At 33.2% G+C, this 18,288-nt stretch overlaps 1 protein-coding gene across 2 annotated transcripts; it reads left to right on the top strand.

The window, feature by feature from the left end:
- Positions 1 to 1,982: 1,982 nt before the first annotated feature.
- On the top strand, positions 1,983 to 17,611 carry LOC145306611 (uncharacterized). 2 transcript variants are annotated; one of them, XM_080148837.1, is made up of 17 exons: positions 1,983 to 2,035; positions 2,403 to 2,451; positions 3,305 to 3,390; positions 3,841 to 3,933; positions 4,325 to 4,370; positions 5,624 to 5,698; positions 6,237 to 6,342; positions 10,869 to 10,991; positions 11,643 to 11,754; positions 12,175 to 12,247; positions 12,501 to 12,589; positions 13,322 to 13,400; positions 14,031 to 14,109; positions 14,945 to 15,041; positions 16,372 to 16,441; positions 16,934 to 16,988; positions 17,494 to 17,611. In XM_080148837.1, exons 1-17 carry the CDS (start codon positions 2,004 to 2,006, stop codon positions 17,556 to 17,558), a joined length of 1,329 nt encoding a protein of 442 aa, XP_080004963.1. In that variant the 5' UTR covers positions 1,983 to 2,003; the 3' UTR covers positions 17,559 to 17,611. The 2 variants fall into 2 exon arrangements, with proteins under 2 accessions (XP_080004963.1, XP_080004964.1); XM_080148838.1 differs by lacking the exon at positions 14,945 to 15,041 and having other exon boundaries at positions 16,371 to 16,441.
- Positions 17,612 to 18,288: the final 677 nt, after the last annotated feature.

The following is an 18,288-nucleotide window of genomic DNA, read 5'->3' as shown; positions in this document are numbered from 1 at the left end:
TTAAATTAAAAATGCTTCACAGAATATTTAGACCAGTAATAACCAGCCAACAATGCATTATTATTTTTCAACACATTGCTGATATAAAACATTTTAGCGTATCAACCATATGTTCCAAAAAAGCGTTCAATTCACGACCACCAAGCGTATTTTTTGCCTACAGAAATGCAATTTATCCAAGGAATGGATATAGAACATACATGGATGTTATGACAGGGAAAAAATCGTCGTCAATTTTGGTTGTCAACAATAAACTCATTTAATGGTCAGTTCGTTCATCCAGTAGTACAGGAGGGGATGGGGTAAAGTGGGTATATCCCCATTATTTTAGCCCACTGTACGTTTCATTTTATTAGAGAACATGAGAATATGGGTTAACATCCAGGTAATAATATATCTATTATCCAAGGCTTAAAGAAGAATATCCGAGCTATACTAATGTAGAAATATCACAAGCCGCTGCTCAGGCAAGGACGTCTAAGCTTTTATTTTTTTTTTTTTTGGGGGGGGGGGTTAAATGAGGGGTTTTCAAAGTTTTGAGGGGGTAATCTAATGTATTTTTGAAAAAACTTAAAGGGGTAGTAAATAAGGGGTTTCATAGGTTTAGTGGGTAAACACCCCTCTTTTCCCCCAACCCATAGGACTCAGAGATGGGGGACATTGGGCTGTTTATTACACTAGTCCCCAAAGTTTTATAAAAACGTTCTTTTATTGGCTTGATTAACAACTTGTAATTTTTTGTATCATCACTGGGGATGTACATATCCCTTTAGATCCCTTCATTGGACGTCATTATTCTCAGAAATGGAATGAATTAAGTGAGACAGAGAAAGAGAAGTATAAAGATATTTATAACAATAATATGAAAGAATATAAGGCTGATGATACTGTTAAAGAAATTGAGCAGCTCAAGAATGAAATAGAAGAATTACTGGCTGACAGACCTACTCATTATAAAAATAATTGGAGTTTTCAAATGGCAGATGGTTTGAGAACTACTAAAGGAATGGATATTATAGAATACGTGGATATTATGACAGGGTAATTTAGGTTGCTATTATAGTCCTCTGATATTGGTCAATTCAATACGTTCCTTCATGGTTAGGGAAAGGGTAAAGTCATAAGGGGAGGGGGATTGTTGTATTAGCCAAGTGGAAGAAACATTTTATCAGGGTATGCGAGAATATCTCACAATATCCACATAATTTATATCCATTAGTAAAGGTAATATGGAAGCAGCTGTAATGAAGGCAGCAGAAAAAGAACACAAGTTAATGGATGAACAGGAAAGAAAAGCTTATCAGAAAAAGTTTGATGAATCTCGACTAGATTTGGATAAATGGAAAGATAAAGTGGAAAAAGATGGCAGGGCCGAAATTATTAAAAATCTTGAATCTAGTTTAAAGGAAAGATTGAAAAGTTTACAATTTGATAAACCTACCTATGTTAACCCAGCTATTTGTTACTATCAGAAAAATTATAAATCCTACGAGGGAAAGGCCAATGGAAGATTGGCAAAGTGCATGATGCAATGGAAAACTTTAAGTGATGCTGAGAAAGAACCTTATTATGAATCTTTAAATAATTATAACAAGGATATGATTGTTTGGAAGGAGAAAGCAGGCAAAGATGGAAGAATGAAAGTTATTCAATTAATCAAAAAATTAATTAGTCAACTAAAAATGTAATTTTTTTTATCCTTCATGTCATTGTACATTATAAAACATCAAGTGCTTTGTCCCTAGTCTTAAGGTGCGGTCGGGAAGGGTAAGAAAAATTGCCTATACCAGCCAAAGATTCCCAAAAAAGAACAGTACAACCAAAATTGACAGCCATTTTCGAGATATTTAGCTTAAGACATGAAAAAAAAACATATTATTTTCTATTATGGGATGTTCCTAAATTATTTTTTGCCATAGTTATTAGGTACCTACTTACCTACCTAATTAAATTAATAAATATTTTTATTAAAACTTAATTTCAGAAGAAGAAATGAATTAAAAATGGACAGAAGCGAAGCATCTGATATCAATAAGTAAAGTTGATTTTAGAATAGGGTTTGCTGAAAAAATAGCCAAAAACCATACTAAAAATTTATAACTGAAATAGTTTAAAACCATCACAAGCGTATAATCTTCCCTCAAATTGTAACTTGATGTCGACCATCCCCGGCCTTATTTTCAATTTAAAATTTTAAAAAGAACAAGTAAACAAAATTGGGGGCAATTTTTTAGGTGTGATTTCTCTTAGGAGGGTTTCCTCTCAAATAGTAATAAACCTTCCCATAACCTGTAAGAATCTTTACTGTTAAGGAGAACCAAATCAGTCCAGTATTAGCGAGATCCTTTGCTGCAGACAAAAAAAGCTTACTACTTTATATAAAAGAATGTTTTTTTACCTAGATTTGGAAATTCTGAGTTTAGTTCAGAGGAACAGCAAGCTATTAACAAGGTAAACAGGTTTTAACTCATTTTCCTCCAAATTCATTTTTTTTTTGTGGGGGGGGGGGGTTTGTCAGGAATGAGATGTAGATATTTACCCTTTGCCACCCCAATTTAATGCCATAAGCAAGACGAACGTCAAATTACTAATTTTAGAAGATTTTTTCTAAGAATGTTCCCTGATTTTTTTTCGACCACATATCGTTCGAAGATTTTTTCTCGTCAAAATCTCTTCATAGGTATTATCCAAACAAGAAAAGTTGTTTTAATGTTATTAATTTAGTTTTCTATAAAATAGGTTAAAGTTGAAATTAAGTTTATTAATAAACTTTTTTTTAAATACAGATAAAATCTATTTCAAGCTTGTTTGTTATGGGATCAATAAAAACTTGTAAATATGGTTTGAAAATAAGATTAAGTAGCTATTTTTAATTAGCGCTCCTACCTCAAAGTTTATTTCTGTGGTGTATGATCAAGGATTCTCTATCTTACATGACTAACGGCTACAGCCCCTAAAGGCCTCTAGAGGCATGTGAAATGTTTTCTTTTCAATCAATGATAAGATCAGTTGTTTAAACAAAAAATATTTTTCGCCGCTGGATGGGGTTATGTTTTTTTTTTATTGCGATTACTCTTGGGTTGGTTTTGGTACCCTCCCCTAAAATAGCCATAAACCTTGTCAGGACCTATGAGAAGCTATACTGTAAATAAAGGAGAACCATATTGATTCGGCGGTCAGCGAGAAACTTCAGTACAGACAGACAGAGAAACATTCTGTTACTTTATTATGAGGATTGTTCCCCTTGAGGCCCATATGGGAGAAGCCGCTAGGATCATTATCTACATTTTCCTTATAATTTTAGGCTTTGCAGCTAAGGCTAGGCCCTAATTTTGTTAGCCAAAGGCCGGCACCTGGCGGACAAAAAGTAAACTACATTGAAGGATGGAGGTAATATTTAGATTATTTATATTTTATGATTGGTTAGGGAAAGGGAGGGGACATTGGACTGTAAATAAGACTGGTACCCAAAATTTTATAATAATGTTATACTATTCATTGGCTCAAAAACATTGGGTACTTTAATTTAATTTTAATTGGTTAGTTACAAACATATAGAAGTGTCCAAACGTTTCAATATTTGGAAATAATGGGTGGAGCCACTCTATAATTTATTATTTTAGATCTGTGAACGAACATGGCTAATCAAATATTTGGATATAATGGGTGGGGCCACTCTTTAATTTATTATTTTAGATCTGTGAACGAACATGGCTAATCAAATATTTGGTTATAATGGGTGGAGCCACTCTATAATTTATTATTTTTAGATCTGTGAATCTGGCTAATCAAATATTTGGTTATAATGGGTGGAGCCACTCTATAATTTATTATTTTTAGATCTGTGAACCTGGCTAATCAAATATTTGGATATAATGGGTGGAGCCATTCTATAATCTCTCAAACTGTTGACTTTGTAGATCATAATCAGGGAAATAGTTGTATCATGAATTCAATTGCATAAATTTCAACCACGTTGCTATAAGATATTACTACTCTTAGTGGCTTCGCCCCAAGAAGTAATAAAAAGGCTTGGTACCTCTTACATAGAATCGTTCTCAAAGTCATGGGGATATTGTAAAAAATTTAAAACCCAGGATAAAAGCTTCTCCAAAATTTATAGAAAGAATGAGGGGATGGGTGGTATTTTTTTCAGGAGTGATTGAATGTTTGTTGTTATTCCCCCCCCCCCCCCCCCCCCCTACTATTTGTTTTGCTTCAGACAAAAAATACTATTTTATATTAAAGAATACCTTACTAAGTTATTTTTTTAAAAAGAATATCCAAAAATATATTTAAAAAGAATACATCTAAAAATGCAGGGGAAATTTTATGTCGGTGTAAGTGCAGTTGTTAAAGTACAGCTCAAGGTAAGAAGTAGTTACTTATCTCATCAAATTTTCTGCGGATAGTAAAATAATCAATAAGATAAGAAAAATGATAACATTTCAGTGTTCGAGGTTTTGCGCCAACAAAGATGGGATTATTCGTTTAATTTTTACTTTTCGTAACAAAATAAATAGTAAATACATAGGTATAAATATTAGGGATGGGAATCCGTCGAATTTTTGGGCCGGATTCGGATTCCGGATTCTGAAGGAATCCGTCAAAAAAAGTGACGGATTCTTGCGGATTCCGGATTCTTATTTTTGGCGGATTCCGGATTCGGATTCCGGATTCTAGCAGTATTTTAAAAGGCCGTCCGTCACAGAGGGATAGCTTTTTTCGTTAATTTATCACTATGTTACTTGGTTGAAGCCTTGATTTGTTTAAAGTGTTGACTTCCAGCATAACTAAAACATTTACATCACATTAGTAAATTTAAAAATTTAAGTGCTACGTATGTCCTAAAAATGTGCTTGGTATTTTCTAACCTATTCAAATTAAATTTAGCCTACCAATTTAGAATCCGGAATCCGCTATAAAAAAACGGATTCCGGATCCGGATTCGGATTCCAAAATTGGCCAAAAATTGGGCGGATTCCGGATTCCGGATTCGGATTCCGGATCCGGATTCCCATCACTAATAAATATACTGATTTCATAAAATGCTTTTCTTCGTGAGAAAAATTAAATATACTAGGGTGATGTTCGATATAGTTATACCAACTAAAAGAATTAAGCTTCGCCGTGGTTTTCTATTCATAAAACTTAGAAATGTTACCTAAGCATGTTTATCGTCATGTATATCATCAAATGTTTTGTTGAGTTCAAAGGTTCAAATAAAATAACACGCCAAAACATAATCAAATGCTGTAAATTACGAAAGTACACTAATAAAACTGATAACTATATTACAAGTTACCATCTCTTTTTTCTAATTAACTTTTGTGTCACAGCAGTTTGAACTCAACAAAACATTGGATGATATATCCTAGTCAAAAAATGCTTAACGTTTAAAAGTTTTTATCATTAGAATTATGGTAAAACTTATATTTTAAAATTGATATAATGATTTTATGCATAACTCTGGTATATATATAATACTTAGAATCACTGCTGGAAGGTGCTTAGAATTACTTGCTCTCGTTCATGCATACTTCTCCTTAAAGTTTGAAAAAGAAATATCTTGCATTGCAGTGTTCATTAAAATTATGATCCTTGATTCAAATGATCCATTAAGGATGGTAGTTTCCACGAGGACGTTGGGTATGGCGTGTGCGAGGGAATGAGATCCAAAGCTCTCAGCATTGAAAAGGTATGAACAAACGGACAGACATGATTTTAGGGGGGAGTGGATTAGCTTCTCTTTGAGATTACTCATTTCCATAAAATATAACCCCTTGAGGATGAGATACCCCACTATGTCTTATTTTGGTGTATCTCTGAACCAAATTTGATTAGTACAGTAAATGACTACATGATCAAACTACCCGCAGCAAACAACTCTTTGTTTGAACCACCTTTGTCTGTTAGTACTAATTGGGCTAAATTAGTTGCGCCTATTCTTGACCAAGGCAGTCCTCCCAATTATAAATATCGCGCACCTAAGGCTAACTTGGTAGCAGTAAAAATTATTTTTACTGTCTCTCTATATGACGCTGTGTTAGGCAGAGATTTGAAACTATTGCCTTCTTCACAACGAGCGGAAACATTGCATTTTCTTATAATATATGTAGAAAATACTTTTAGACCTTCTAGACGCTTTACTAAAAGGTAAACCCTTTCAGCCTAGAGGGGTTAGCGAGATCTTTTAGTACAATCTACTTCTCTTATACAATATACGTTGTTTTAAGGCAAAGAAAGAGGCAGTCACAGACGGTTTAAAGCGAGCACTGAAAAGCTTTGGAAATGCTCTAGGCAACTGTTTGAATGATAAAGATTATCTTCGAGTCTTGCAGGGTAAGTCAATGATAGATCCTAAAACAATAGGGTAAGGGGGGGGAAGTTTCGGTAAGGGGCTATTCTCGGTAATTTCGACCTACCTTCATTAAATGACCTTTTTCTTCATGTTCCTTTCAAATAACAGAAAAAAACATAAAAGCAAATTTGTTCCTTATTAAATTGCCTACAAAAAAGTATAAAATGAATTTTTTGTGAGATGAATATTAAGGGTACTTATTGGGTCTCAAAGTCGGACGAAAAATTTTTTTTTTCCAAAAATTTTTTAGTAGGTGTGTAAAGATCGACCTACACAAAAATTGGTAAGACCTAGAGCTGATCTGAAAAACTTTTTGAACTAGAAATTGCCCGCTTTTTCCAAATCCGTTGAGAGCTTTAAAATCGGGTTAATATTTTTTTCAAAAATGACCAAAGTTGGAGCCGGGGGAAAAATCGGTAATTTCAAAAGAAATTAAAATTCAACTTTTAAGGTCATGTTTTCATGTTTTCTTTTGTCAAATCTATTATTCCATATAGACTTTTTAAGAATTAGGCCTAAAAATGAATAGAACAGATAAAAAACAAAATAAAAATTAATTTTATTTTTTTAATCAAAATTTTGCGAGGTAAAAATCAAAATTTCTGGTCCTTTGAAAAAAAAATATTTTTGACATAGGAGGAATAGTCCGATCTTTATGAATTTTTTTGTGGTTAATCCCAATCACCTATACTAATTATGATTCATTACGCTTGTTTGGTCGTTTGGCCTTTTTTCATCGATTTTTTTAAGGTTAAAATGTAGTCAAGATTTTTTGCAAAGATGACACTTGCTTCAAATTCAATTTTTGAGGTCAATTTTTAATCAATTTTCATGTTTTTTGGGCTAAATCTATAATTCAATGTGAGCTTTTTTAGGATCAGGCCTAAAAAGTAATAAAATACGTTTTTTTCTTTATATTAATTTTAAGTTTTTAAAAAAAAATTTTCGAAAAAAAAAATCGAAAATTCGCGTCTTTCAAAAAAATTCATTTTTAACATAGAAGGAATAGTCCGATCATTATGAAACTTTTTGTGGATAATCCCCATAACCTATACTAATTATGATTATTTGTGTTCGACTGGCCCTTTGGCCGTTTTTCATCGATTTTTTTTAGGTTGAAAAAAATTACCAATATTTCCCCCGGTGGTGGGGAAATATCGGTAACTTTTTTGCGGTCAATTACGGCCAACTTCTAAAAGTCCTAGGATAATGTCCTTTTAGGACCTGATAGTCCTTTCCGTAAGCTTTCTACTGGTCTTGGTTTTATTTGAAAATATTAATATTTACCCCATTTTTTTTTCAAAAAAACCGAAAAAAAACCGAAATTTCCCCCCCCTTACCCTATTCAGTTAGAAATCTTTCTCAACCCAATATTTAAAAAAGTCTAATTTACCATTCCGAAATTTATTTCAAGTAAAAAATTCTCATTATCAATCGCATCTCTTAGTGAAGCTTTATATGGATCTAATATTTAATTCAAACATGCAAGAATCATCCTATGGATTTTATATCATTGCATAAATTGATTTTTGAAATATTGATTCCTATGACAGTTAGACATAATATTTAAAGCTTTGCATCTCTATAACAGTGTCTTTAAATGTAATCATAGCCATATTAACATCAAATATTTGTTTCGACTTCTAATTGTTCAATGTTTATAGCGCTGTCACTCTTTATTTTTGTTAATGTTGGTTTTGTCACATTTGCTGAGCATCGCCCTTATAGCTATTATCATCAGGGGGGGGAGGGGACATTGGGCTGTTTTTTTAAAAGTTTTATAACGTCGGGTGAACAATTTTGAGGACTTTTTATTTAATTTTTATTGGTTGACTCACTAACATGAGTGTCCAAAAGTTTTAACCACTTATTGAAATCTACAGAAGGGGTAATTTTGTGTATATCATTGGATATGAACATTCATTTATCTTCCATTGTTTTAAATCAAAATTTGAAATATAAAAAATTAAATATCTAACAAAATGCGCACAAAATTTATAGAACCATAAAGTTTTCCAAAAATTAATATTTATTTAATTTTTTCTCCATAATTAAGATAAAAATAGATCATTATTTGGAAAAATTTAAGATTTTAATATTCATAAGGGGGGGTAATGCAACCATCTCGTAATCAATGATTAAATGGCACTTAGAATTCGATTTTCGATTTGAAATTTTTCATGAGTAATCCTTGGTAGGTCTATTTTCCCTAAATCAATGAAAAAGTTGGAAAAGCAACGGCTGGCGGCTCAGCCGTTTAGCCGCTTTTTGCCTATTTTCAGGGCAAATAAGACAGCCTAAAAAAGGAAAAACGGCTGAGCCGCCGGCCGTTAGCCGTTACTTTTCCAACTTTTTGTTCGATTTAGGGAAAATAGACCTACCAAGGATTATTCATGCAAAATTTCAGATCGAAATTCGAATTCTAAGTGTCATTTAATCATTGATTACGAGATGGTTGCATTAAAAGCCCCCCCCCCCCTTATTAAGAAAATTAATTGAAGTTGCGTTTTGTATTAAACCAATGGATTATTGATTACTTGGATCTTACACCAGATTTTTATGCACTCTTATAAAGTGACTTGTAGCTTGCTATAAAAACAATCTCCCCCCATCCACTCCCTTTGCCCAATTCCCTTCGTTAGTTCATCCCTACTGGATGAACAAACTAACCAAAAAGTGATGTCCATGTAAGCAACCTAAATTAACTAAATTTTCCCCCTGTCATAATATCCACATATATTCTATATCCTCTATTGAACCAATTTTAAAGAAAATAAAAATTACATTCACAAGAAAACTAACAGAATCCCGTGTTTACAAAGTGGACCATATTCTCCCCCATTCTCCATATTTTTAATTCTAGGGGGTGGGGACAAGAATGACAACATCCATAAGTAACAAAGCACAAAAATATCGATGGACAAAGAGATGTTAGAGCAGATGTTTAGTAATCATAAAAATGATAGAAAGAAAAGATAAAAATTATGAAATATCAATAAAAAATACTATATTATAATAAACACAGGTTATTTCTTTAACTTTTTATTGGTGGAAGAAAATTGTTTCACTATTAAATAGATTATCAGTTCCAATTAAGATGTATAAAATAAGAGTTAAAAAAATATATGTCCTTGCATTTTGAATCCTTTTAGATATTCTGGGTTAGATAAGATAAGATAAGATTTATTTCCTCTAAGGTGCATATAATTAGGGCGAGTTACTAATAAAGTTACAATTGTATTAACTAATTGATTTCTTTCCTGAAAGAGATTGCATATTAATAAAGTTTACTAGGTTTCTTCCTGAAAGAGATTGCATATGTTTATTATTCATATTATTAATGCATATCTTTCATAACATATGACAATGATAGTAACTTATTAGTATTTTAGGTTACGATACATGATATCTATTTATGTACCTAGCTCAGGGTTAAGGAGGGTGGTCGAGTGGTTCATTGCGTGGAAAAAAGATTTAACCAATAATATTTTTTTTCGGTTAAATTATCAATTTAACATCCTGTTTTTTATAACTAAATTTGTTTTCATTTTTCAAAGAAAATTTAATTATAAAGGAAAGTTAATAATAACCAATGAATGATCTATTTTTGTACATTCATGTACTCTGCTTTTAGATTATTTATTATTTTTCATGAAAATTATAATTAGATGAAGCCTTTGTATGTTGTAGAAGTCTTCTTTGAACTTATTAGAAAGAATTTTGGATCTACTGCAGTTCACGGTAAAATATTGCTGGTAACGAATATTGCCGAAAATCTATGAACTTTAAAGGCTTCTAGCTGCCAAACGGCTGAACGTACAGATCATAGCCGCACACCATTTTAAACGGTATAAGAAGGCCTACAAATAATCTGGAATAGCCAAGATCCAATGATGCACAGGGAAAGCTTCACGCGTAAAATATGCCTTTTTCGCGCATTTCTCTGCACTGCGAGATATTTATGCATTATTGTTTATGGCTTTTCCAGATTATTTTAGGCCTTCTTATGCCGCTTAAAACAGTGTGCGGGCATGATCTGTACGTTCAGCCGTTTGGCAGCTAGCAGACTTTAAAATTCATAGATTTTTGGCAATATTTGTTACCAGCAATATTTTATCGTGAACTGCAGTAGATCCAGAATTTTTGTAGGAATTGATTAGGTATCGATCATCGTTATATTAGCCAGATTAGAGAAACATTTTATTATGATATGCAATGCAAGAATATCTCACAACATCCACATATTTAATATCCATTTCTAAAGCTTGTAATGTTACTAGAATCTATTTATTATTACTTGGGTGTTGCATCAGATTTTTATCTACTCTGATAAAGTGATGCTGGTAGCTGGCTAAAATAATGATACCCCGGCCCCATCCACCCCCATTACCCCATTCCCTCCCCTCATACTGGATAAATAAACTGACAAATAAGTGATGTCAAGGTTAGCAAACTATATTGACGATATTTTATTCACGTATATCCTATATCCATTGTAATATTACAGGAAAAGCGAAGGACAAGCCTGTGTATGCTGAACATGAGAATCTGCCAGACGACGTTGGGATAAACCTGTCAGAGATTAGAACAAGAAATCTTAGAAAACGGGAGGCCCACAGAGCCAAATTAGGTAGGTACCTAGTCAATTTTAACAATTACACTATATATCATTTTAATTAAATAATAGGGTGTCTTTAACTAACCGCTTTACTGACTGCTCACCTTTTTAGGTTAGCTTCTCATGGCCTTGGGAAGGTTTATAGCTATTTGGGGGGGGGGGGGGGGGGGAGGTTACCACCACCCTCCCAAGAGAAAACGCTAAAACTAAGAAAATAGTAGAAAACGCCGCCTAGCGGGTATTTTTGGTAAACACCTGATCTTAACATAGATAAGATTGGAAAGAAAACATTTATGTTTCCCTAGAGGCCTCTATGGGCGTAGCCGCTACTTGTATATATTTTAGATGTTAATTACACTACAGTAAAGAAAACACGTTACAGTTGCATACTGTTCGTTAGACCTTTCTTAATTTTAGTTTGAAAAAGGATTATTTATAAAAAGGGGGAGGGAATGAAAGTACTCTTCCTAAAATAGATAAAAAAAAACTTCCCAAGACCCATTAAAAGCTTAATTGTAAAGAAGAGCCATATCAGTACAGAGGTTATCAAGATATTTTAATAGATTCATCCTGTTATTTCAAAAAATTTAATTATGTCAAAAAACTGACATTGACACATGATTAACTTCCGAGCAAACAAAAATATTTTTTTTTTCTGCTCAGATACACTGACTGCAACTGCGAGCAAAGCGTCGGCTCCGAACCCACCATCAGCCGCGGTACCTAGTGCTGCCACATCTGCAGACAATACTGAAAATAATGATGATCCAGTGAGGTAATATTTTCGAGGGATGGAGGGGACTTTGGGCTGGTTATTACTCTAGTCCCCAAAGTTTTATAATAGTGTTTTCTTATTCGTTGGCTTAATAAATTTGGAGACTTTAATGAATTTTAATTGGTAGCCGATAGGTCAATTAGGTTGAGTGTCCAAAAGTTTCAACTACTAATTGTAATCTGCAGAAAGGGTAATCTTTTGTATCATTGTACATTTATTTAATGTCAATTGTCTTATCCCTTTAGATCCCTGAATATTTTCCCCATATAGTTTCGAAACCGATTGATATTCGTTGGATTATATCAGGTTCTGTGCCTTACTAAAAATTCTTTTATTGTATTGTTCTAGACAGCTTTTCGCTGATAGTAAAAAAATACCCCATATTATGCTGTGTTGTTACAAATTTTAAGATTTTTTTAGATCTGTGAAAGCTGAAGCGAAGGGTGCTACTCCCGAATGGAAGAAAAAAGTGTACAAGTTTGCTCTCAATGAGGTAAAAACACAGTTTTTATGACATACTCAACAATAAACGATTTCTAGTATGGCTTTGATACCGATTATTATCCGCTGGATTGATTAATAACCGGTTCTGAACCATACTGGAAAATCATGTATTGTATCTAGATACTCTCAATGAATATTACTACCTGTTTCAACCACTTATTGTAAACTTTTGTGTATCATTATTGGGGATGTAAGCCAATTTATTGGCTATTGGCTTATCCCTGAATATTGTCAACATTTAGAATGTGAAAGCTGGTGACGAGAATGGCTGCGCAGTAGCTGGAGGGGTGAAACAAGAACCTGAGGATGCCAACAATGATAATATTATCAGGCATTTGTGGATATGTAAAACATCTAATGAATATTAATTCGAATATAAATCCTTACTTAACTCCCAAGGACGTGTAAGCTCTTTTAAGAGGGGTAAAATGAGGTGTTTTAAAGGTTTGAGGGAGTAAAATGAGGGTTTCAAAGTTTGAGGGGAACAGTGCAGTGGTTAAATGACAAACATAAACCTTAGTACGATATATATAATAAGATTAACTTATTAAAAATATGTAATATAATATTATAGATACTGTTAATTGTGTTAAAGGGACTCTGTATTTAAAGAGGTAGAAAGGGATAATAAAAATAGCCATAAACCATCCTGGATTCCATGCGAAGTTTCTCTATAATAGAGAGAACTCAACTGAATCAGTAGTTGGCAAGATCTTAACTGACAAACAAACCCATACCATAATATACAATGTAGATATTGCTAGCGGCTTCGCCCCTATCATCTCTAGGGGCTCTATCTGGTAAGATCGATGTGGAGCAGAAAAAATGGCCGAAAACCTTTCCAAGCCTCAAATCTAAAAAAAACATCCCATGACTTATGTTAAGCTTCCTTAAATGGAAGAGCTCAATCAGTTCTGTATCTTCAGTTACAGACAAAAAAAAACCTTACTACTTTTTATAATACGAGATCCTTTGGTACAAACAGATAGACAGACAGATATCCGGTTACTTTGATACTTACTTAATATAAGATTTATTTATTCAAAAATGTGTATGTAAATAGTACAGCTGGTGTTAAAGATACTACCCAGGCAGATGAGTCTCTTAGCGGTACAGTTGATGAGGGGGAAAAGAAACGACAGGTAATTTATTGCCAGGGATCTACACTACAGGTATTAAGTCCCCAAAGTTTCGCGATAAAGTTTCCTTATTAGTTGGCTTGACAAATTTGGGGGACTTTAATTAAATTTTGATTGGTTGGTTTATTTGTTTGAGTGTCAATGTTTTAACCACGTGACTTAATGTACCTTAGAAGAGGTAATTTTGTGTATCATCATTGGACATGTACTGTACAACATCGGCCAATTTTTTATGTCTTATCTGTCTGTTATCTTCCTCATTTGAATATACACTAATGCAATATTTTGAACTCTATTCCAATTGAACTTGCTAATACCTATTTAGTATTTATACTTTATAGAAAGCTTTATACGAACTGTTAGCTTTCAAGAATGTTTCTAGATGTATAAAACATCTTTAAATCATTAATCTCGTAAAAAAGGGAATTGTAGCTTTCACAATATTGCGTAAAATTGTGAGCAAGCTTCCAATCAAATGCGCTTATTAGGTCTAACTGTTCTTAATGTTGACCAAACGCATAGTATACCTAATTAAACGCATATTTGAAAACAGTTTGACTTAATAAGCGCATTTGACTGGAATCTTACTCACAACTTTGCGCAATATTGTGAAAACTACAATTCCCTTTGTAGGAGCGGCTAAGGAAGCAGCGGGAACTCCAGAAGAAATTTCAGGAGAAGCAACGTCTCAGTACCTCAGATGCGCCCTCAGGTACTGATCATCAGCTGTAATCAACAAATGAACTGAATTATTTCGAAAAAATATTTGTTTTTTCATCTTATTTTTTCGTGATTTTGCGAGGCAACACTTTGTAGTAAAAACGACCTTTTAATCTGCGTCACCAAATATTATTTTTGATTTATTTCGCTTTTTGGCTATAACTTATTCCTGACTTATCATGTACGGAAAACGAATCCTCCCCCTGGAGTCCATGTAAAAGATTCTGCCTTTCGGAGAGCTGGTAATTTATGAGGAGATATCATATGCAATGCAACTTTTATAAAAGGGGAGGTAGGCTGTGCTTAAATTCCGTTAAGGTGTGAATTTCAAGACTTTAAAATATGAGTAGAACTCTAAAATTTTGCATGGCAGTTGCTCAAAAATAGTACAATATCCACGTTATACCCCATTAAAGCAACTGCCATGCCAAATATTAGAGTTCTACTTCTATTTTAAATTCTTAAAACTCATACATCTACGGAAATAAGCACAACCTACCTCCCACTTTCTAAGATTTAGGAATGTTTTATCTTAGCTGTTGTTTTAATACTTTGCTGAATTTTTTATGCTTTCTTGATAACTGTACAATAATGGATATAGAATATTTGGATATTGTGATAGATTCTCGCATACCCTGTTGAAATGTTACTCCCAGCTGGCTGATATAACGATACCCTCCTCCCTTATGACTACCCAATCCCCCCTCCTGACTATGGAGGAACGTATTGACCAATATCTGAGGACTATATTATCAACCTAAATTGACGACAAAAGTTTCCCTGGCACAATATCCATGTATCCTATATCAATTACAAAATTGTGTCAGGTATAGAGCAGAGACCTGCAAGGGGAGGCAGCTTTGCAAGTTTAAATACTGGTCTAGCCAGAAATGGCGCCTTAACTGCTCAACGAGTTAGTACAGGAAGAGCAACTTTTATATGCTTAAGAAATATATCTATAACACAAAGTAGAACGATGTCTGTCTGTTTGTTTGTCTGTTTGTTTGTCTGTCTGTTTGTCTGTCTGTTTGTCTGTCTGTCTGCCTGTCTGTCTGTTTGTTTGTAGCGAAGGATCTCGCTAACCGCTGAACCGATCGGGTTCTCCTTTACAGGGTAGCTTCTCATAGGTCCTGTGAAGGTTTATAACTATTTTCTTTAAAAAAAATTTCTTTTAAATCTAAAAAATACGAAAAATTGGTTTGATTAAACCTCTTGGGGCAAAGCCCCCCCCCCCCCCCCCCCAGCCCCTAGAGGCTAAGGGCGAAGCCGCTAGTACCATTACATAAAGTAGTAAGTTTTTTTTATCTTTAGCTTAAGATTTCAATAACAAATGAAGGGATTGAGTTCTTCTTTTTAGGGACGCTTGATTAACCTATGTCCCGGTATTACAGTTAAGAATTAATCACTAAAGGGATAGTTGCATGAAGTGCATTTAACGAGTTTGATTGCAAGCATAAGTTACAAAAGTACCATCTAAAAAGTATAATTTGGTATTACAACAAAAAGCAATCAATTAGGCACCACCAAAATAGTAATCATGCTGTTTTTGTGAAAACTGGATACCCATTTCAGTTGAATAAATATATCCAAAAAATATGATTTTCAAGTCTTGATATTTTAAAAACTACTTGGTAGAAAATAGAAATTCTTTCAAATATATGTCCTATATATGTAGTTAAAACTAATGAACAGAAAAAATATTCAGTTCACTAATTTCCAGTTTAAATGCACTTCGTGCAACCTCCCCTTTAAATGCACCTTCATTACAGACAAACGGACGTATAGAAAGGCACAAATACTCTCAGAGTATTTTTGCTATTTTGAAAAATATATATTGATAACAAACCTGTTTTGCTAGTTAGTTTCGGAATAATTATTTATTGCATCGTATTATAGACAGCCTTCCGCTGATATTAAAATGAAAAATTATAAGATTAAAACAGGTTTGTTAGCCCTGAGGGGCCGAAGGCACTACGTAACAAAACTAATATTGATTTTATTACTTTTCATTTTAATATTCGCAGAAAATTGTCTGTAATTTTATGCTATAAATGATTTTTCAGAAAGGCAGAGAACCGGCTCTAATCCATCGGATACTTATCGGTTTATAATCCATACTGGAAATAATTTTTACATGTTTAAGTTCTGTATATCTTTGTATATGAAAAGAAAAAAATCTCGTTATCAGTTTAAAAAGGCATCAGATTTCATGACAACTAATTTTGTTTATTATGGTGTATGTTGCTTTGCTAGGTAGTGGAATAGAGAAGGAGAACCTACTTCTAGTTGAAGATGATGAAGATCTATTCAAGTATATGAGTCAGGTAGTACCAAGCTACTTTCAGGATTCCTGGCCAAATTACACGAGACTGAGGCGTAACACGTAGTGCATCCGCTCAAAGTTGAGTTCGAATCTCGGCCCAACACCACGTCATAACTAAAAAACGATAAAATTGGTTCCTACTTCTGATATGTCAGGTGCGCGATATAAATAGTTACATTATTGGGGAATGTCTTAGTCCAAAACAGGCGCAAGTCATTACCCTCACTTCGCAGTGCAGATTCAGTACTTCCAGTCAAAGATCGTGCGAATTAAGATACGATACATATTTTCACTATGGCTTAGAACCAGTTTTGAAGCCATACTGGAAAAGATAGATATTAAGTCTATAAATATAATTCTAATTCTAACTGAATTTCTGGAATAATACAATGGATGATATTTTGATATACATCCCCAATGAATAATGAATATAATCAAAATTACCACTTCTGTAGATTAAAATTTATTGGTTAAAATGTTTAACAACTTCCAGATGCAGGAGGATATGTATGACTCTGGAACCCCCAAACGAAAACAACACAAATCAGGTAAAATCAGCTGTTTTGGCCGGGTTTGTCTTAGTAGTAATGACGACCTTTATATCTGCCCTCCAAATTGTATTTTCGATATAAGATTTTATGGTTAGTTTTACCTTATTCTTAGGTTTTATGTATTAGTATTTTCATCAAAGAAATTTCAAAATCTCCTAGCTTCACTATGATGAAATTGTCTTGTTTTTTTTTTTACTAAGCTAGCGGCTATTCCATTAGATGACTCTAGAGGCACTATGGGGAAGGATGATGGTAGAATATCGACCATCCATTTCTAATTTGGTTTTATTAGATTAGAATGAAAACTTTTAACGAGATTGGGGAAGTTGTAGGTACCCTCCCTTAAAATAATTATAAAACTTCATTTAACCAAGAAGAAGCTTCACCCTAAAGGAGGTCTATACCAGTCCTGTGATTAGCGAGAGCCTAGTGCAGATAGACATACAGACATTCTGTTATTTTCATACTAGGATTCCTTAGCTAAACTGTATCATTTTTTTAGGATTGTCAGAAAATGGTGCGGGCTATAGAAACTCACCACGAAGCAAAGCTGTAAAACGACGTTGAAAAAACAACAACAAAAATTGCTTTATATTTATGTAATAATATGTAAAAATAAATTAAGATATATCATTTATATACCTACGCTTTCTTTATGTGATTATTACTAAAATCCATTACGCTTATAACGCCAAACAAACATGTTTTGTAATTAAAATTATTGCCAATCTACATTTAATTTTTTTAAAAAGATTTAGAACAAATATCCAGTTCATTTTAAAAAAGAAATTTGACATTTAGAATTTTTTTTATATGACTTTTTTATATTAGATAAAAATATTTTCAATTTTAGATCTTAACAATTTGACTGATCAAAAACTTTCATTTTTAAAATTTTTTTTTGTTTAAAAGTATTTAGGGTCAAGCGGGGCATTAACCGGTAAGGGGCATTACCGGTAATTTTTTACCCACCTTCAGAAAATGACATTTTTCTCCATGTTTTAATCGACTGACAGAAAAAAAAACATAAAAGCAAATTTGTTCCTTATTAAATTGCCTACAAAAAAGTATAAAATGAAATTTTTGTGAGATAAATTTTAAGGGTACTTTTGGGGTCTCAAAGTCGGACGAAAAAATTTTTTTTTCAAAATTTTTTTCACCTATGTGTATAAAGATCGACCTACACAAAAATTGGTAAGACCTAGAACTGATCCGTAAAAACCTTTTGAACTAAGAATTGCCCGCTCTTTCCAAATCCGTTGAGAGCTTAAATGTACAGTTAATATTTTTTTCAAAA

The sequence above is a fragment of the Acartia tonsa genome, chromosome 14, assembly GCF_053477335.1.
Source record: "Acartia tonsa isolate MP-2025a chromosome 14, ASM5347733v1, whole genome shotgun sequence".
In the NCBI taxonomy this organism is placed as follows: Eukaryota; Metazoa; Arthropoda; class Copepoda; order Calanoida; family Acartiidae; genus Acartia; species Acartia tonsa.
This window is presented reverse-complemented; position numbering and strand designations above follow the sequence as displayed.